The 19,302-nt window shown below is 48.0% G+C and overlaps 3 protein-coding genes across 6 annotated transcripts in view; 2 read left to right on the top strand and 1 right to left on the bottom strand.

Annotated features, from left to right (window-relative positions):
• LOC139577325 (neurogenic locus notch homolog protein 3-like) overlaps window positions 1-4,619 on the top strand; it is a 41,232-nt gene extending 36,613 nt beyond the window's left edge. Inside the window, exons 25-27 of the mRNA XM_071404351.1 lie at window positions 2-149; window positions 280-377; window positions 504-4,619. Coding sequence (XP_071260452.1) covers window positions 2-149; window positions 280-377; window positions 504-1,988 — 1,731 coding nt within the window. The 3' untranslated portion in view covers window positions 1,989-4,619. The remainder of the gene's footprint in view (window position 1; window positions 150-279; window positions 378-503) is intronic.
• Window positions 4,620-5,014: 395 nt separating this feature from the next.
• LOC139577313 (microfibril-associated glycoprotein 4-like) lies at window positions 5,015-6,452 on the top strand. 2 transcript variants are annotated; one of them, XM_071404329.1, is made up of 5 exons: window positions 5,016-5,154; window positions 5,238-5,439; window positions 5,655-5,751; window positions 5,875-6,062; window positions 6,205-6,452. In XM_071404329.1, exons 3-5 carry the CDS (start codon window positions 5,699-5,701, stop codon window positions 6,450-6,452), a joined length of 489 nt encoding a protein of 162 aa, XP_071260430.1. In that variant the 5' UTR covers window positions 5,016-5,154; window positions 5,238-5,439; window positions 5,655-5,698. The 2 variants fall into 2 exon arrangements, with proteins under 2 accessions (XP_071260440.1, XP_071260430.1); XM_071404339.1 differs by lacking the exon at window positions 5,238-5,439 and having other exon boundaries at window positions 5,015-5,154.
• Window positions 6,453-6,511: 59 nt separating this feature from the next.
• LOC139577296 (retinol dehydrogenase 8-like) lies at window positions 6,512-15,859 on the bottom strand. Of its 3 annotated transcripts, none has more exons than XM_071404318.1 (7): window positions 15,660-15,859; window positions 13,583-13,779; window positions 13,285-13,446; window positions 10,403-10,582; window positions 10,224-10,317; window positions 8,772-8,955; window positions 6,512-8,632 (listed from the first exon to the last, which is right to left on the bottom strand). In XM_071404318.1, the coding sequence occupies exons 2-7, from the start codon at window positions 13,671-13,673 to the stop codon at window positions 8,417-8,419; spliced, it is 927 nt and encodes a 308-aa protein (XP_071260419.1). In that variant the 5' UTR covers window positions 13,674-13,779; window positions 15,660-15,859; the 3' UTR covers window positions 6,512-8,416. The 3 variants fall into 3 exon arrangements, with proteins under 3 accessions (XP_071260419.1, XP_071260402.1, XP_071260411.1); XM_071404301.1 differs by having other exon boundaries at window positions 13,583-13,739; XM_071404310.1 differs by having other exon boundaries at window positions 13,583-15,859.
• Between the last annotated feature and the right edge of the window lie 3,443 nt (window positions 15,860-19,302).

The raw sequence follows: 19,302 nt of genomic DNA, 5'->3' as shown, positions 1-19,302 counted from the left end.
GATTCTGATCCGTACCCGAGCTACAGACCTGGACTCTCGTATGTACGATGGCTCCACCGCCCTGATCCTGGCTGCCCGCCTGGCCGTAGAGGGCATGGTGGAGGAACTCATCACCTGCCACGCAGACATCAACTCTGTCGACGAACTGGGTACGTGATTGGCTAAACTAGTGTGTGAGTGTGTGTGTTGAAGAGAGAGTTGATGCAGTTGAATGGTGATGCTGTGTTTCGTGGTAAGAGGTAGGATGAGTAACAACAGTGTGTGTTCCTCCCATCCCAGGTAAATCTGCTCTGCACTGGGCAGCTGCTGTCAACAACGTGGAGGCCACCATGGCCCTGCTGAAGCACGGAGCCAACAAAGACATGCAGGACCTCAAGGTACACACAACCCTCCACCTATATCTACAACTGTCAGCTCCCCACAGTCATACAGTCTTGAATATATAGAGATATTGAGGAGCCAACATGTCTATTTCTCTCTCTCTCTCTCTCTCTGTATATTAGGAGGAGACGCCTCTCTTCCTGGCGGCGCGTGAGGGTAGTTGTGAGGCGGTCAAGGTCCTCCTGGCCCACTTTGCCAACAGGGAGATAACTGACCATATGGACCGTCTGCCACGGGACATCGCCCAGGAGAGAATGCACCATGACATCGTTCAGCTGCTGGATGAGTACAACACAGTGAGGAGCCCCCAGGGCCACGGAGGGGCCCCACACCATCTGGCCGGGGGACACACCCTGTCCCCCCTCATGTGCCCCCCCAGCGCCTTCATGCCCGGCCTGAAGAACACCCCCCAGGGGAAGAAGAGTCGCCGCCCCGGGGCAAAGGGTTCAGGTCTGGGAGGGCAGCATGCCCAGAACCTCAAGGATTCAGCTAAGGCCCGCAACAAGAAGCTGACCCTGGACATGCAGAGCGCCCTGCTGGAGAGCTCTGTTACCCTGTCGCCCGTCGACTCCCTGGACTCCCCCCGCGGAGGGGCCAACAACGCCGGCTACATCACCAACCCCTGCTCCCCGGTCGCCATGCCTTCCTCGGTGCTCTTCCACTCCTCCATGTCGGTGCCCAGCACTCCCATGGTGCACAGCAGCATGATGGACGGCTCTGGCCCCTTCGCTGTGTCTCTGGCCCAGCTCAACGACCTGGGAGATGGAGGCATGTCCATGCAGGGCCGCGTGTCCATGGCCAGCCAGGTCAACCAGGGCCCCCACGGCTACGTGCTCAACGCCGGCCAGCTGGGGCTCAACATGGGCCTGGTGAGCCCTGTCAGCGTGCCCTTCGACTGGCACAGCCGCATGCCCTCCTCCTCCCAGTGCGGGGGACAGGTGGTGAACCTGGTCCACAGCAGCCAGGCGGGCATGCACCCTCAGAGCCCCATGCAGCAGCAGCAGAACAGCCTCATGATGCAGCAGCACCAGCAGCACCAGCAGCACCTGTACCGCAGCGCCCAGCAGGCCATGCTGCAGCCCACGCCTGTCATCGCCAGCACGCCCATCTCCCTCAGCCCCGTCAAGCTACCCTCCATCGCAGAGCAGCAGCTCCACAACCACTCCATGGCCAGCCAGCAGAGCCTCCGCATGGGCACCTCCTCTCCACCCACCCCCCAGACGACACAGCCCCCTCCAGCCTTCTTCCAGCAGCAGCAGCCTCCTCAGCCCCAGCCAGCCCCTCAGCCCACCTCTCCACAGGCCTCCCAGGCCCCTCCTCCCCAGGCCAGTGGCAGCACTGCAGGCTTGGAGGACTACCCCACCCCGCCCTCCCAGCACAGCTACTCCTCCACCATGGATGCCACCCCCAAGCATTACCTCCGCCTGTCCAGCGAGCATCCCTACCTGACCCCCTCCCCAGAGTCGCCCGAGCCCTGGTCCAGCCCCTCCCCCCACTGTGTGTCTGATTGGTCAGACTCCACCCCCAGCCCGGCAGTGGCCGGTCCTGCCCAAACGCAGATCCCCCATGTCCAGGAGTCCAACGGCAAGATGCAGGTGTTTGCATGAACCCCCAAGGCACCTGGTTAACACCTGGTTAACACCTGGTTAACAGAGACCTGGGGGAGAGGAGAGAGGAGGCGACTGGCTGTAAAGGCCTGTGTGTCTGGAGTTTATGCGTCAGCCTGGTTCCAAGATTTCCATTGGATTTGGATTGACTGTGTTTTATCACGAGGACCGTCTGCTAGTGTTGTTTGCAGAGAAAGAGTAAAGGGAAATGTGTTGTCTGGATATAAAAGAACAGACAATTTAATGAAGTAAGACTTATTCTGTCACAGATGGACTTGTTTTTTTATTATTATAAAAAGTATATGAAGAAAACGAAGTCTTTCATTTCAAAGACTTAGGGATGCTCTCCTGAAAAACTAACAAACTTTTAAAAAAGTAGATAAAAGAAAGCAAAAAGCAACAATGTTGAAGGGAATTCCTTTATTTTTATTTATTGTTTTTTTGTGTTTCTCAGAACTGCCTTTTCAGGTGTTTTCTCAGCCTCTTTCTGTCCGGTCCTCTCACACAGTGTTTCACACTCACCTGTTACATGGAACACATGTCTTGGGCTCACCTGAGTCCAATGGTGTTACAAGGAAAACGACTAGTGATTCAGTCACTCACTCTCCACCCAGCCCACCACCACCACCAGTGTCTAACACTCTGTAGGCAGATCAACATGGGGTTCAGACAGGAAGAGGAAGAGATCTCACCTCTCTTGACTGATGTTATTTATTTAGGCCAACAGGTAAAACGATCAGATTGGCTTGGGAACAAATATGTACTCTTTTAAGTTGGCTGTCATTAGTGATATTATGTTCTGATTTGATGAACTAGGAAAAAAAGAACTGATTACATTCCGTAGAAGTATTATGTGTAAGAATGTAGAATGATGGGCGTCTCTGAAGCACTTGACGGGACAAAGCGTTGGGAGGGTGATCGTGAGGTGGGGTTCTGACACTGCAATGAGGCACTCTGCTTATCCACACACAGAGCCAGGAAGGCATTTAAACATTCATTACAGTACGTTCATTGGCCAGTGTTCAGTCAGACAGACAACTCAACAAAAACATTGATGTGTTAAACTTTCAACTTCCCATTGACTTAAGCCACGTTCTCCCCCAGGCCGTCTGCGTGTCAGTCCCAGGCATGGCTCGAGTCATCCTAGTCATTAGTCTCATTGGTCCTGGTCTAAAGGGTTTGCCCCCCAGTCTGCCATCACTACTTCAGTCATGCAGCTTGTTTTCACTCATTCTGAACATTCATTCAGATGAGGGCATTATTATGCCAATTCTAAAATCAGCCTGTCACTGCCCTTTAGTTTTGGTTTTTACTCAGTTATGTGTTTGTTTTTTTATATGCTGTATATGTGTTGACACCATGGTTACCTTTTTGAACATCTGGTTGGTGTACTAAGCTATGTTTATCAGCTGCTATTCTTTTACCACTCCCCTGCCAACATTCCTGCATGTTGCCTGTCAGTGTGATAGCATGTTTTTGACTGCCTCTATTCTAATTCGTTGACCGCTGGTCCTGTTTTTGTGTAGCCTGAGTCCCACATCTATTTGTGCTCTCTTGCCGACTCCGTTGCTGTCATTGTTGTGCGTGCGAGACCGCACACATAGATCTGGGACTCAGGCTAGCTGCCGTGTTGGCCAATAGAAGCACATCCTCTTGCGGTTCCATTGGTAATTGAGGTGCTGGTATGTTCTCCTGCGGTCCAGTTACGGATAAGTCTGTGTACTGATTCCAACTCTGGTGCGCTCCAGTCGTGGTCAGTCAGTCGTCAGTCAGTCAGTCGGTCAGTGTGAGGGCGTGGCTGGTGGGTTGGGACTGTTAGTGCTCCGTCACTCCTCAGGGAGGTGCTATTTTATAGCATGCAGAGGAGCGTTCCCCTGCATCTTTAGCAGCTTGCACCCCACTAGCCACGGAGAGGACATTGACATAAGACGTGGAAGGAGAGAACACTACTATGTAGTGCTGCGCCCCCCTACGGTAGCTCTTTACTATGGATGTCACTCCCCAGGGATCCAACTAACCCTCACAACCAGACCACTGCTGCTCCCTGGATAGGCTACTTACTACTGGGAAAGCCAATCAGATCCTCCTCCCCTGTTCGATTTCATTACTATGTTTCCTTCACTGGTCCAAGCCTGTTCACTATAACCAGCTACAGTACAGTCAGACCTGGGAGGTTTCTGGGTTGGACTGATACTAGGTCCAGATTCCAGTCCAGGGTTCATTTAGTGAAGTGTTTATTTGTTCTCCTTTGATTTCCTTTCCTGGCGACACTACTATGCTGTCTGTACATTTCAGATATCCCAACTTCTGTCTGTAAATAATGTTTGTCCTGGTTAGATCTACTTGTTTATGATGCATCTTGTGTTTCTAAAAATGATTATGTACTAAAAAGGACAAAAAGAAAATGTACTTCCTTTTAGGATTATTGTGAAAATTGAGGATGTGACTGATATTTTATTGGTCTTGTATTATTAGAAGTCATAGATATTTTCTATCATTATTATTAATTCCTATACTTGTTTAAAAGTAGTTTAAAAATCATTGTACATAAAAAACCGTTCCACATTGTTTCTTTCTACAGACAAAAGTTGTAAAATAAGTCACTTCTAATAAAAACTGTAGGGAACTACATTTCTGTGTATCTTTTTGCATTCATCATATTTTCACACATTTATATTTGACTTATAATAATGTACTAATTATTAAGTATTGCATGTGAATAGAGCAAATAGTTTCAAACGTAGAATATGATGTTGATTGCCGTTTTAGTGGATGGTTAAAGGCATCTCCTTTACAGCCTTCCTGAGACCTAGAAGTACTGTCTCCCTGGGTTTAGAAATGCCTTAGCATTTCTGGGTCAGTGGTATTGACAGTACTTCTTGAGTACATTGTTACGGCGCTGAGAGTTGTGAGTTCGTGCCCATGTCGGGTGGAATTTCCACTCTGTCACATTTGCAGTGGATTTCCACTCTGTCACAATTGCACAAAAGTAAATGAGTCTACAAGGAGGGACAGGCATGTTCTTTAAATGGTATAAAACTGAACTTCCAAAGACCTTGCTATTCATAATTTTCCTCCATTTCAACGTTACTCTCGGAGCAAGGAAGGATCACAACTTTGGACAACTTCCCTAAGGTCATTTTATCCTATCAGAGAAATAATGAAGGTGAGATTGGTTACCTTGAATAGGGGGTGGGGGATTATTATTCTATAATAATGTCTTAAAGTTCAAGTTTACATTTATTGCAGGCTTTGGATGTGCTCATTCTACTACTCCCAGTGGCAGTCAATACTCTACCATATGATATCATGCCAGTGGATTGTTGATGTGTATAGAAGGGGATTTGGACACAGTGGAGTGTACACCATCTACCCTGCAGAAACAACCTCCCCCATCCAGGTCTACTGTGACATGGGCTGTGAGGACCAACCTGAGGGGGGGAAATGGACAGTGTGTACAGTGACTAGACCTTTTGTTTATAGTCTTTTGAGCTTCATCAAAGTTTGTTTCACTACCACTACCTCAGGGCTCAATCCATGTTGTTGTTTGCGCAATTAACATTTGAAGTAGAGAATGTTATCAACCCGGAGAGATGGATAAAAATTCCCCTTGTGTGGAACATCTCATATTTCTGTGGAAATTCTCAAAACGCCCCTCTATTCCAGGTGATCCATGAGAGAAAGAATGGGACAGTGAACTTTTACCATGGATGGGACCAATACAGGAGTGGGTTTGGGCAGGCATCCGGAGAGTACTGGTTAGGTAAGAGCATGACGCACTGGACACATTTGAAATGTCTATGCTGAGATACGAAATGCATTAAATGTCTGTTCATGTGTATTATTACTATCTTTAGTATTCAGCTCGTGTTATGTTCTCCACCAGCACCTTGTGTTCTCCCTCGGGCCTAGAAAACATCCATCTCCTCACTCAGAGGAAGAAGTATGAGTTGAGGGTGGACCTGGAGGACTTCGAAGGGGCTAAAGTCCACGTCCAGTACTCCTCCTTCTCTATCGACTCTGAGCATGAAGGATACAATCTGCATTTAAGTGGCTTCAAAGATGGAGGTGACGGTGAGTCTAAAGAACATTTACATTTCTCCTCCTTTCCCGTGAAATAACAGTATTACAAATCTGAAAGGACTACTTGGTCGATACAGTATGAAGAAAGTTATACTGTAAATGGAAATGTGGAAAAATTCCTTCTGCATTTCAGGAAAATCTATGGATGAACACAATGGGCAGAAGTTCTCCACCTTCGACAAAGACCAGGACACTCACGCTTCAAACTGTGCTAAATCATATCTAGGAGGATGGTGGTATGGAGAATGCCACAGTGTCAATCCCAACGGGGTATATCTGTGGGGCGACTCAATCTATGGTATTGGTATCAACTGGGTGTATTGGAAAGGTTATAAATACTCTTTAAACGCCATTGAAATGAAGATAAGGCCTGTGGAATAAGTTCAGAACCTCTCACACTGTCACGGCCGTTGAAAGAACTGGACCAAGGTGCAACGTGGTGAGCGTACATTTTCTCTTTATTAGAAAAGACGCCGAACAAAACAATAAACACTACAAAACAAACCGTGAAGCTAAAGGCTATGTGCCATAAACAAAGTCAAGAAACCAAGACAGGTGGGAAAAAGGGCTACCTAAGTATGGTTCTCAATCAGAGACAACGATAGACAGCTGTCCCTGATTGAGAACCCTACCCGGCCAAACATAGAAATACAAATAATAGAACATAGAATACCCACCCCAACTCACACCCTGACCAAACCAAAATAGAGACATAAAAAGGATCTCTAAGGTCAGGGCGTGACACACACTAACACTTTGTATTCAAATATTACCTTTCAAATTATGAAAATATTTGGAAAGCCAGTGAAGTTTAAACATTTTAAAGCTAATAAATTGAAGGGAAAAAAGTTTTGCCTCGTTTTATTGAAGTGTTGCCAGTCTTACCATAAACCTTCTGTTAAAATACAGTAGTAACACACTAATATCCTCTAAAAGCTGAAGGAACAGAAGGAGTCCAGATTGGTCTGAGACACACTGAGCCCTTAGTCCGTACGGCTAGGTTACTGGGTTTGATTAGAGGCCCACAAACATCAGTCCTTAACTTGTCAAAGTCTCATCTTTGTTGAGCACAGTCATTGATAGTTTAAGGAGTGGTTATGATTGTTCATAAGGAAGGGTTCTGGTCTGAGGCGTGGGTCTTTTACTAAGGATTTATCAGGAAGGTCTCAACAGTACTCTTTTGTTGTCGAAACACAAACATGACTAGCAGAGAAGAGAAGGGGGCTTGTCCACTACAGACTGGAGTCACTCAATGACTCCAACCTTCTGCTCTCTCTATCCCCCCATCTCTCCTCACCAGGTTATTCACTCTGTCTCTCCAACCTTCTGCTCTCTCTATCCCCCCATCTCTCCTCACCAGGTTATTCACTCTGTCTCTCCAACCTTCTGCTCTCTCTATCCCCCTATCTCTCCTCACCAGGTTATTCACTCTGTCTCTCCAACCTTCTGCTCTCTCTATCCCCCCATCTCTCCTCACCAGGTTATTCACTCTGTCTCTCCAACCTTCTGCTCTCTCTATCCCCCCATCTCTCCTCACCAGGTTATTCACTCTGTCTCTCCAACCTTCTGCTCTCTCTATCCCCCCATCTCTCCTCACCAGGTTATTCACTGTCTCTCCAACCTTCTGCTCTCTCTATCCCATCTCTCCTCACCAGGTTATTCACTCTGTCTCTCCAACCTTCTGCTCTCTCTATCCCCCCATCTCTCCTCACCAGGTTATTCAATCTGTCTCTCCAACCTTCTGCTCTCTCTATCCCCCCATCTCTCCTCACCAGGTTATTCACTCTGTCTCTCCAACCCTCTGCTCTCTCTATCCCCCCATCTCTCCTCACCAGGTTATTCACTCTGTCTCTCCAACCTTCTGCTCTCTCTATCCCCCCATCTCTCCTCACCAGGTTATTCACTCTGTCTCTCCAACCTTCTGCTCTCTCTATCCCCCCATCTCTCCTCACCAGGTTATTCACTCTGTCTCTCCAACCTTCTGCTCTCTCTATCCCCCCATCTCTCCTCACCAGGTTATTCACTCTGTCTCTCCAACCTTCTGCTCTCTCTATCCCCCTATCTCTCCTCACCAGGTTATTCACTCTGTCTCTCCAACCTTCTGCTCTCTCTATCCCCCCATCTCTCCTCACCAGGTTATTCACTCTGTCTCTCCAACCTTCTGCTCTCTCTATCCCCCCATCTCTCCTCACCAGGTTATTCACTCTGTCTCTCCAACCTTCTGCTCTCTCTATCCCCCTATCTCTCCTCACCAGGTTATTCACTCTGTCTCTCCAACCTTCTGCTCTCTCTATCCCCCCATCTCTCCTCACCAGGTTATTCACTCTGTCTCTCCAACCTTCTGCTTAATTGGAGCTCTTCCCCGTCCTCTTCTGCAACATGCGCAGCAGCCCCAGACTGGCAGTGAATAGACTGTCGTGCTTGAATAGCAGCTTATAAAAGGTGTCTAGGGGTAGACGACCGGTAGGGTCTGCGTGCTTCAGGGCAGTCATGGGCATGTACACACGGTTGGTCTGGTGGCGAAACGGAGGCTCCTTTGCTGTGATCAGTTGAAGTGTTTGCTGCAAGAGAGTAGAGAAGAGCGATTAGTATATTCTGTTTCCCATTTAGCCACCAAAGGATGACATGTTGAGACTGCATACCAAATAATACTAGGATAGTAGTCACAAAATATAAGATAGTGACATAACAGAGTGTTACCTCTGCTATTTCCTCAGGTGTCTGTGCGAGAGAGTTGAACACCTTCCTAGAGTAGGGCAGGTAGATCTCACGGAAGATCCTAGCAGTCTCCTCGTCTGCCCCCGCGAGGTCCATCTTCTCAGCGTCCTCGTACACCTTCCTCTCAAACTCTGTCCCCACCGGACCAGGCTCCACTAGAGTCATCCTCAGAGTGGAAGGACAGATGGACAGAGCAGGGAGAGGGACAGATGGACAGAGCAGGGAGAGGGACAGATGGACAGAGCAGGGAGAAGTACAGATGGACAGAGCAGTGGACAGAGCAGGGAGAAGGACAGATGGACAGAGCAGGGAGAAGGACAGATGGACAGAGCAGGGAGAGGGACGGATGGACAGAGCAGGGAGAAGGACGGATGGACAGAGCAGGGAGAGGGACAGATGGACAGAGCAGGGAGAAGGACGGATGGACAGAGCAGGGAGAAGGACAGATGGACAGAGCAGGGAGAGGGACAGATGGACAGAGCAGGGAGAGGGACAGATGGACAGAGCAGGGAGAAGGACAGATGGACAGAGCAGGGAGAAGAACAGATGAACAGAGCAGGGAGAGGGACAGATGGACAGAGCAGGGAGAAGGACAGATGGACAGAGCAGGGAGAAGGACAGATGGACAGAGCAGGGAGAAGGACAGATGGACAGAGCAGGGAGAAAGACAGATGGACAGAGCAGGGAGAAGGACAGATGAACAGAGCAGGGAGAAGGACAGATGGACAGAGCAGGGAGAAAGACAGATGGACAGAGCAGGGAGAAGGACAGATGGACAGAGCAGGGAGAAGGACAGATGAACAGAGCAGGGAGAAGGACAGATGGACAGAGCAGGGAGAAGAACAGATGGACAGAGCAGGGAGAAGGACAGATGAACAGAGCAGGGAGAAGGACAGATGGACAGAGCAGGGAGAAGGACAGATGAACAGAGCAGGGAGAAGGACAGATGGACAGAGCAGGGAGAAGAACAGATGGACAGAGCAGGGAGAAACACAGATGACAGAGCAGGGAGAAGGACAGATGGACAGAGCAGGGAGAGGGACAGATGGACAGAGCAGGGAGAAACACAGATGGACAGAGCAGGGAGAAGGACAGATGGACAGAGCAGGGAGAAGGACAGATGGACAGAGCAGGGAGAGGGACAGATGGACAGAGCAGGGAGAAGGACAGATGGACAGAGCAGGGAGAAGGACAGATGGACAGAGCAGGGAGAGATAAAGGACCACTGTTTAACTGAGGGAATCCTCCTGCTTGCACATGCATGTGCGATCGGCTATTCCCTATCTCAGGCTAATCATCTACATCAAAACATAACCTGCGGGTTCACTGTCGTGGCATTAGGGCAAAGTCTTATTACTGCCGAGTGTTGGTTTAGTTACTGCTGTATGACTCATGTGGAGTGATGTGGCTGGATCTCCTTTAATGTAGACTCACTTCACACTGAACTTCATGGCTTGTACTGCTAGACTCTCACAGAACCCCTCCACAGCAAACTTTGAAGCAGAGTAGACATCATTGAAGAGTAGCCCTACCAATACAAATACAATCCATTCATTCGTTTTAATTTAAACCTTATTTATTTCTGAAGCTGCATTTATGTACTGACTACTCACCCTGAATGCCCATGATGCTGCTCATCACCACAATATGTCCGCTTCGACGTCGCTTCATATCAGGCAGGACCTCCTTCACCAGCCGCACCAAGCCAAAGAAGTTGGTGTCGAAGAGCCCCTGCATGTCAGACACACTATGGCACTCCAACGGCCCAATCATGCCTACACCTGCGTTACTCACTGAGGGAGACAGATAACGCCATGTCACGCCCTGTTCACTCATTATGGATGACAATGTGTTATCACTCATGGTGTACTGTATACAGTACAAGTGAGTTTATATTGGAGTGTGGTTTTTATTGTCATGTGCACTAGTACCGTGAAATGCCAACAACGCAGTAATCACTATCGGAAGTACTATAACATTTTTAAAAAGTCAAGTAGAACAAAAATGCACAAGAAATAGAAATAAGAAGAACACAAGAAAGTAAGTAGGCTGTATACAGGGTCAGTTCCAGGGTCAGTAGGCTGTATACAGGGTCAGTTCCAGGGTCAGCAGGCTGTATACAGGGTCAGTTCCAGGGTCAGCAGGCTGTATACAGGGTCAGTTCCAGGGTCAGTAGGATGTATACAGGGTCAGTTCCAGGGTCAGCAGGCTGTATACAGGGTCAGTTCCAGGGTCAGCAGGCTGTATACAGGGTCAGTTCCAGGGTCAGTAGGATGTATACAGGGTCAGTTCCAGGGTCAGCAGGCTGTATACAGGGTCAGTTCCAGGGTCAGTAGGATGTATACAGGGTCAGTTCCAGGGTCAGTAGGCTGTATACAGGGTCAGTTCCAGGGTCAGTAGGCTGTATACAGGGTCAGTTCCAGGGTCAGTAGGATGTATACAGGGTCAGTTCCAGGGTCAGTAGGCTGTATACAGGGTCAGTTCCAGGGTCAGTAGGCTGTATACAGGGTCAGTTCCAGGGTCAGCAGGCTGTATACAGGGTCAGTTCCAGGGTCAGTAGGCTGTATACAGGGTCAGTTCCAGGGTCAGTAGGATGTATACAGGGTCAGTTCCAGGGTCAGTAGGCTGTATACAGGGTCAGTTCCAGGGTCAGTAGGATGTATACAGGGTCAGTTCCAGGGTCAGTAGGATGTATACAGGGTCAGTTCCAGGGTCAGTAGGCTGTATACAGGGTCAGTTCCAGGGTCAGTAGGCTGTATACAGGGTCAGTTCCAGGGTCAGCAGGCTGTATACAGGGTCAGTTCCAGGGTCAGTAGGCTGTATACAGGGTCAGTTCCAGGGTCAGTAGGCTGTATACAGGGTCAGTTCCAGGGTCAGTAGGCTGTATACAGGGTCAGTTCCAGGGTCAGCAGGCTGTATACAGGGTCAGTTCCAGGGTCAGTAGGCTGTATACAGGGTCAGTTCCAGGGTCAGCAGGCTGTATACAGGGTCAGTTCCAGGGTCAGTAGGCTGTATACAGGGTCAGTTCCAGGGTCAGTAGGCTGTATACAGGGTCAGTTCCAGGGTCAGTAGGCTGTATACAGGGTCAGTTCCAGGGTCAGTAGGCTGTATACAGGGTCAGTTCCAGGGTCAGTAGGCTGTATACAGGGTCAGTTCCAGGGTCAGTAGGCTGTATACAGGGTCAGTTCCAGGGTCAGTAGGCTGTATACAGCGTCAGTTCCAGGGTCAGTAGGCTGTATACAGGGTCAGTACCAGGGTCAGTAGGCTGTATACAGGGTCAGTTCCAGGGTCAGTAGGCTGTATACAGGGTCAGTTCCAGGGTCAGTAGGCTGTATACAGGGTCAGTTCCATTGTCAGTAGGCTGTATACAGGGTCAGTTCCAGGGTCAGTAGGCTGTATACAGGGTCAGTTCCAGGGTCAGCAGGCTGTATACAGGGTCAGTTCCAGGGTCAGTAGGCTGTATACAGGGTCAGTTCCAGGGTCAGTAGGCTGTATACAGGGTCAGTTCCAGGGTCAGTAGGCTGTATACAGGGTCAGTTCCAGGATCAGTAGGCTGTATACAGGGTCAGTTCCAGGGTCAGCAGGCTGTATACAGGGTCAGTTCCAGGGTCAGTAGGCTGTATACAGGGTCAGTTCCAGGGTCAGCAGGCTGTATACAGGGTCAGTTCCAGGGTCAGTAGGCTGTATACAGGGTCAGTTCCAGGGTCAGTAGGCTGTATACAGGGTCAGTTCCAGTGTCAGTAGGCTGTATACAGGGTCAGTTCCAGGGTCAGCAGGCTGTATACAGGGTCAGTTCCAGGGTCAGTAGGCTGTATACAGGGTCAGTTCCAGGGTCAGTAGGCTGTATACAGGGTCAGTTCCAGGGTCAGTAGGCTGTATACAGGGTCAGTTCCAGGGTCAGTAGGCTGTATATAGGGTCAGTTCCTGGGTCAGTAGGCTGTATACAGGGTCAGTTCCTGGGTCAGTAGGATGTATACAGGGTCAGTTCCAGGGTCAGTAGGCTGTATACAGGGTCAGTTCCAGGGTCAGTAGGCTGTATACAGGGTCAGTTCCAGGGTCAGTAGGCTGTATACAGGGTCAGTCCAGGGTCAGTAGGCTGTATACAGGGTCAGTTCCAGGGTCAGTAGGCTGTATACAGGGTCAGTTCCAGGATCAGTAGGCTGTATACAGGGTCAGTAGGCTGTATACAGGGTCAGTTCCAGGGTCAGTAGGCTGTATACAGGGTCAGTTCCAGGGTCAGTAGGCTGTATACAGGGTCAGTTCCAGGGTCAGTGCCAAAACCATATTTACAATGTGCAGGGATACTGGAGTGTTAGGGTTAGAAATGTATAGGGGTAAGGTGACTAGGGGTAAGGTATCAGGACATTTAATAAACAGAGTAGCAGCAGCGTATATGATTATTGCATGTGAGTGTGTGTGCGTGTAGAGTCAGTATGAATGTGTGTGTTATGTGTGTGTGCGTGCGAGTGCGCATGCGTGGAAGCCTAATATTCACCGAGTACATCCACCCGTCTGTCTTGCAGGCTGTCCACACACTCTCTGATGGAGTCTTCACAGCAGGCATCCAGCTGTCTGATCTCCAGGGATCTGTTCAGGGTGTCCCCAGCCACTCTCTCCAGGGGTTCCCGCTTCTCTAGGTCCCTCATGGTGGCAACCACTGCCTCACACAGACACACTGCAAGTTAACAACACTTGCATTGCATCTCAACTGATGGGGTTGAGCGTGTCAAACTGTCAATTTCATTTATGAAAACCACCATGTTTTACAATCAAGGGTTCAGTGCCTCTCTGACCTTTGAATCCCTTCTCCTTGGCCAGTCGTACAGCCACAGCCATCCCGATCCCAGAGGAACAGCCTGTTACCAGCACCCTCCTGGTCCCCATGGATACCTCACAGCAGCTACAGTTGCTCCTGATTGAAACTGGGTTCTCTGCAACTCTCCCAGAGTCCTTTGCAGTTGGAATGCATGGACCTTAGTGACCAGTCAACCTTGCGGTCACGGACAGTGTGTGAAGCAGGTGCTTTGTTATAAGATTAGAAGGCTAATCCTATGTGTCTATCCTGGGAACGCATTGGCTCCATAGACGGGTTGGCTGTTTAGCAACAAAACCGACACTTGCGCAACTATGGGGCAAAACTGACTGGGTTGGCTTAGATTGTTGACAACATGTAAACTATATTTCGTTTACAATATTTGTTGAAAACATACATCAATTTGCAGTTGTTGTCTCTCAAATACATTGTTACAGTTGTTGGTTAGCTAGCTAGTCAATTTTAGCCATATTAGCATTGACATGAAATCAGTCAAAACACCTCAAAACAAGAGATGTTATCAAGAACAAGATGAAACGAGCCACTTCTGATTCCCCACATGGCAGTTTCTTGTCAGTTTTGCTAGCTATCTGTCCATCCAGAATCAAAACACGCCACATGGAAGCGCGCCCATCGTTTTTGTGACGTTGTCAGCTAACCCGTCTATGCTGTAGAGCCAAACTGATTGGTACAACGGTTCTGTGGGGTCGCTGCTTGCCCCACTTGATTCAGATGTCAGCACTAGCGGTTCTGGGGGGGCGGGGGGCAGTGCCCCTGTGACAACAATTTTGGACCCCCTTGTGGCCCCCTTAAATGTGGAGTATGAAATAATTTTTACATAACAAATTTTTGCTATCGTTCTTTTTTTACATCCGTTATTAGACGGTGGCAACGTGGAACATGGTCTTTTGCCTGCTAATGCCTGCAATGCAGTGAAGAAAACGACATGACAACAATAACGTCTAATGTAACTGGCCCCTCTAACAGTACAACTGGCCCCAGCTTGGCCCCCCCAGTTGAAATGGTCTAGAACCGACACTGGATGTCAGTAGCCTGCTGATGACTTAATTTCACTCTAAAGGGTAAGGTTCATTATATGGATGGGTATGTGGATTTCAGTAACAAAGCCTCACCTCAGGCCCCTAAATTAATTACAATAATTTAAGTATTTTTGCTGGGCTTTACAAATGCAAATTATTTAATGACAATGGGTCTGCACCGCTTTACAAATCTCAATACATTTCTAATATAAATCTTTAAGTACATAGCATACACACATGCTACCCATGATGATACATTACATCATATTATATACTGGGTGGTACGAGGCCTGAACGCTGATTGGCTGACAGCCGTGGTATATCAGACATATACCATGGGTATGACAAAACATTTATTTTTACTGCTCTAATTACGTTGGTAACCTGTTAATAATAGCAATAAGGCACCTCGGGGGTTTGTGGTATATGACCAATATACCACGGCCAAGGGCTGTATGCAGGCACTCCGCGTTGCGTCGTGCTTAAGAACACCCCTTAGCCGTGGTATATTTGCCATATACCACACCCCTCGTTCCTTATTGCTTAATTACAAACTAAGTTGTTCGAGACCTGAATGCTGATTGGCTCACAGACGTGATATATCAGATGTATACCAGGGGTATGACAAAACATGTGTCTTTACTGCTCTAATTACGTTGGTAACCAGTTTGTAATAACAATAAGGCACCTCGGGGGTTGTGGTATATTGCCAATGTACACTGCTAGGGGACGTGTCCAGGCACTCCGCGTTGCGTCGTGGTTAAGAACAGCCATATACCACACCCCCTCTGGCCTTATTGCTTAATTATAATGTAATAGTGAAAGTTATGCAAGTTCAGGTCAGCCTAAAAGCCTGCAACACAAAGTTGAAGAAGTTGTTAGCTGCGTTGCTTGCAATGACTGTAAAAAAGGTTGCTTTGTGCTGCTATCTGAAATGCCGCTTGTGCCGGTTAAAACAGCTACCGCAGCCTATAGCTACACCCGTTATAAATGGCTATAGTGTACCGGTATACTAACCTGTAGTGTGGGAAATAGTGCGCAGTTGCTACGGTGCACGTATATATCCCACGTATATGTGTAATCTAATACAGATATATCTAGGTAAAGATTGCTAATTTAGAGCAACGTCTAAACATGTAGGTTATTCTAACCAACGCTAAAGCAAAGTGAACAGTCACATAACGACGACCGAGCAGCGGCTAGCCCGATGACCTAACTGGTTCATGTCATTTTGCAAACTGTGGCTGTTCTACTGGGAGTTGTAGTTCTTCGTCGGCAATTTACATTAGGTTTTAAATCGTTGGTTTAGGAGAAGGGGCTGGAAGGAAAATTATGTGGATATATTGAAGCAACATCTCAAGACATCAGTCAGGAAGTTAACGCTTGGTTGCAAATGCGTCTTCCAAATGGACAATGACCCCAAGCTTCCAAAGCTGTTGCAAAATGGCTTAAGGACAACAAAGTCAAGGTATTGGAGTGGCCATTACAAAGCCCTAACCTCATAGAAAATTTGTGGGCTGAACTGAAAAAGCATGTGCGAGCAAGGAGGCCTAGAAACCTGACTCATTTACACTAGCTCTGTCAGTAGTAATGTGTCAAAATTGACCCAACTTATTGTGGGAAGCTTGTGGAAGGCTACCTGAAACGTTTGACCCAAGTTAAACAATTTAAAGGCAATGCTACCAAATACTAATTGCGTGTATGTAAACTTCTGACCCACTGGGAATGTGATGAAAGAAATAAAAGCAGAAATAAATCATTCTCTCGACTATTATTTTGACATTTCACATTCTTAAAATAAAGTGGTGAGCCTAACTGGCCTAAGACAGGGAATTTTTACAAGGATTAAATGTCAGGAATTGTGAAACACTGAGTTTAAATCTATTTGGCTAAGGTGTATGTAAACTTCCGACTTCAACTGTATGTAGGAATAGAGGAATAGACTTCTATAACCCCTGCAAACCTCTCTGGTTAGCAAAGTTAAAGGGATTGATTGGACTTGTAGGGGTAGAAGCTAATATGGTGTGATTTTAATACCCATAATGAAGACGACAATGGGAGTACAGTTTAACAATGTATGGATAACAGGGGATTAGTGTGTGTTAATGATGGGAGGGAGACGAGAATCAATGTGGTGAGTGGTAGAGAGTCTTGCTCGGACTTGGCATTGGTATCTGCAGCGGTGGCAGGGAGGTGTGAATGAATGGGAAGTGATGAGAGAAACCACGGTAGGGAGTTATCGTTTTCCGGTTGTGTGTGTGTGTGTGCGTGCGTGCGTGTGCGTGCGTGCGTGCGTGCGTGCTGGAAGTGGTGTTGGAGGGCCCGTATGAGGCACCCTTTCCTCTGGTCTAAAAAAATATCCCAATGCCTCAAGGCCATTGCCCTGTGTAAGGTGCTGTCTTTCGGATGGGATGTTAAACGGCTGTCCTGACTCTCTGTGGTCACTAAAAGATCTCATGGCATTTATTGTAAGAGTAGACGTGTTAATGCTGGTGTGTTGGCTAAATTCCCAATCTGGCTCTCATACCATCATGGTCACCTAATCATCCCCAGCTTACAATTGGCTCATTCATCCCCCCTCCTCTCTCGTAACTATTCCCCAGGTTGTTGCTGTAAATGAGAATGTATTCTCAGTCAACTTACCGGGTAAAATAAAAAAAATAACATACGGTGGTGCTTTGAGAAAGCTAACTGGAAGATGTTAGTACCTGTGTGAGCGTGTGGGACAAACGTGATCAATTGAGAGGTCTGTGAAGGACCGAGGCAGTAATGTCTGTAATTATATCAGCTGCCGATGTGACTGTTCCAGTGTGTATCATGAAGTATCAAAGGAAGAGAGCGATGGCCAGAATAATGATTAAGACAGTGAAAGGGGAGGCATGGTGTGAATTTTGCTCCACTATTGGTATAGGGGCCAAAATTGGTGAGGTTTGGAAAATGTTTTTAAAAATGATTGGGAAGGGTTAAACTGCTGAAATTCCAGTGTTGGTAGAAGGAAACGTCACAGCTGTATCAAGGGAAGAAAAGGCAAATGTCCTCGGAGGTGTTTGCAGCGGTTCATAGATGTGAGCACCTGTGTGATGAGAGTAAGAGGAGACGTAGGGAAAAGTTAAAGGAGCATGGAAATGTCTTAGAGAGAAAAGGGGAGTCAGGAGAAGCTATGGATGTTTGAGATGCCAAGGGTGTTGGGAGGGCTGCGGGCAGACTGCTCCCGAAGATAGGGTGTGTTATGTGATGTTTAAGCATGCACCAGACAGTGTGTTGGAAGCAGTGTTAGGGTTGTATAATAAGGTGTGAACTGGGGTGATACCTGCTGGGTGGAAACGTGAGCTGGTGTTGCCCTTTGTAAAACCAGGTAAAGGTAAAATTGTTCTTCAAAGTGTTATCCTATGGGGACAGCCGAAGAACCCTTTTAGGTTCTAGATAGCGCTTTTTTTCCTAAGAGTCTAGGGTGTCTGAGTTTAAGTATTTAGGTATGTGGTTTGATGAGAGGCTTACGTGGAAGAGACATGTTGAGTATATTGAAATGAAGTGTAGGAAGGTGCTGAACCTCATGAGGGCAGTGGCAGGATATGATTGGGGGTCGAATAGACAAACACTGTTGTATTTGTACCAGGCGTTGATCAGGTCATCTGTGGATTATTGGAGCTTTGTATATGGATCGGAAGCCAAAACGGTACTACAGCGCCTGGATAGGATACAGTCAAGGGCCCTGAGATTGTGTGTGGGTGCCTTCAGGACGACACCTGTTGATGCATTGCAGGTGGATAGGAGGGACAAACTTGCATTAGCGTACTGGGCGAGGTTGAAAGGGAGTTCAGAAGGACATCCTGCGGTCACGGCACCTGGGGAATGCTGGGAGCGAGGACTGGGTAAGCAGAGGGCGTACTGGTGGACAATCGGGCAGAAGGTGGTAGAGTATGGACTGGGGGAGAGAGGGAAAGGGCCGACAATTGCATTGGGGAACGCTCCTCCATGGCTGTTTCCTAAACCAAGTGTAGATGTGGACATGATTGAGGGCAGGAGAGAATTGGGTGACGTGAGACGGTGTGTAGAGTTTTGATATATGAAGCTAGTTCAAAGGATCCAGTCAGTGGTAGGGTGGGGGCACGGGTGTATATCCCAGATTTCAATGTTACTTTTCGTAAGCGGTTAACTGATTATGTGTCAGTGTATGCGACCGAGTTGGTGACCATGATTCTAGGTTTGAGATGGGTGGAGGAGGTGAAACCACTCAGAGTGGTGATCTGCTCTGATTCGGCTGCAGTGTTGGGTAGTGTGAAGAAGGGCAGGTCGGATAGGTTAGACTTGTTTAGTGGAGATGACGGTGCTGTTAATGGGATTTTGGAGAGGGTGGGAGTGGTGGTGAGCTTTTGCTGGGTTCCCGCCCATGTGGGTGTGGAGGGTAATGTGAAGGCCGATTTGGTGGCTAAGAGTGCTGTGAGGATAGAGGGGGTAGATATTCAGGTCCCGCTGGGCCACAGGGAAGTCAAGTCCTTAATCCGGGCAAAAGGGTTTGATCTTTGGCAAAGGCAGTGGGATGCTAGGTATAAGGGGAGGAAAATTGTTTGCGTGCACCGGTCAGTAAATAAAGAGGTGGGGAGAATGGGATGTAGGAGAAAGGAAGGTGTGTAGAGTAGACTACGGTTTGGGCACACAG

Source organism: Salvelinus alpinus, chromosome 1 (genome assembly GCF_045679555.1).
Source record: "Salvelinus alpinus chromosome 1, SLU_Salpinus.1, whole genome shotgun sequence".
Classification (NCBI taxonomy): Eukaryota; Metazoa; Chordata; class Actinopteri; order Salmoniformes; family Salmonidae; genus Salvelinus; species Salvelinus alpinus.
This window is presented reverse-complemented; position numbering and strand designations above follow the sequence as displayed.

What these genes read in the sequence shown, in the direction of transcription:
- LOC139577313 (XM_071404339.1), top strand. Translation starts at nt 5,699, where the DNA reads ATGGGACCAATACAGGAGTGGGTTTGGGCAGGCATCCGGAGAGTACTG. An exon ending in ATCCGGAGAGTACTGGTTAG is followed by an intron (nt 5,752 to 5,874) that starts GTAAGAGCATGA and finishes GTTCTCCACCAG; the next exon opens with CACCTTGTGTTCTCCCTCGG. An exon ending in CTTCAAAGATGGAGGTGACG is followed by an intron (nt 6,063 to 6,204) that starts GTGAGTCTAAAG and finishes TCTGCATTTCAG; the next exon opens with GAAAATCTATGGATGAACAC.
- LOC139577296 (XM_071404310.1), bottom strand. Translation starts at nt 13,673, where the DNA reads ATGGGGACCAGGAGGGTGCTGGTAACAGGCTGTTCCTCTGGGATCGGG. An exon ending in CAAGGAGAAGGGATTCAAAG is followed by an intron (nt 13,447 to 13,582) that starts GTCAGAGAGGCA and finishes TGTGTGAGGCAG; the next exon opens with TGGTTGCCACCATGAGGGAC. An exon ending in CAGACGGGTGGATGTACTCG is followed by an intron (nt 10,583 to 13,284) that starts GTGAATATTAGG and finishes TGTCTCCCTCAG; the next exon opens with TGAGTAACGCAGGTGTAGGC.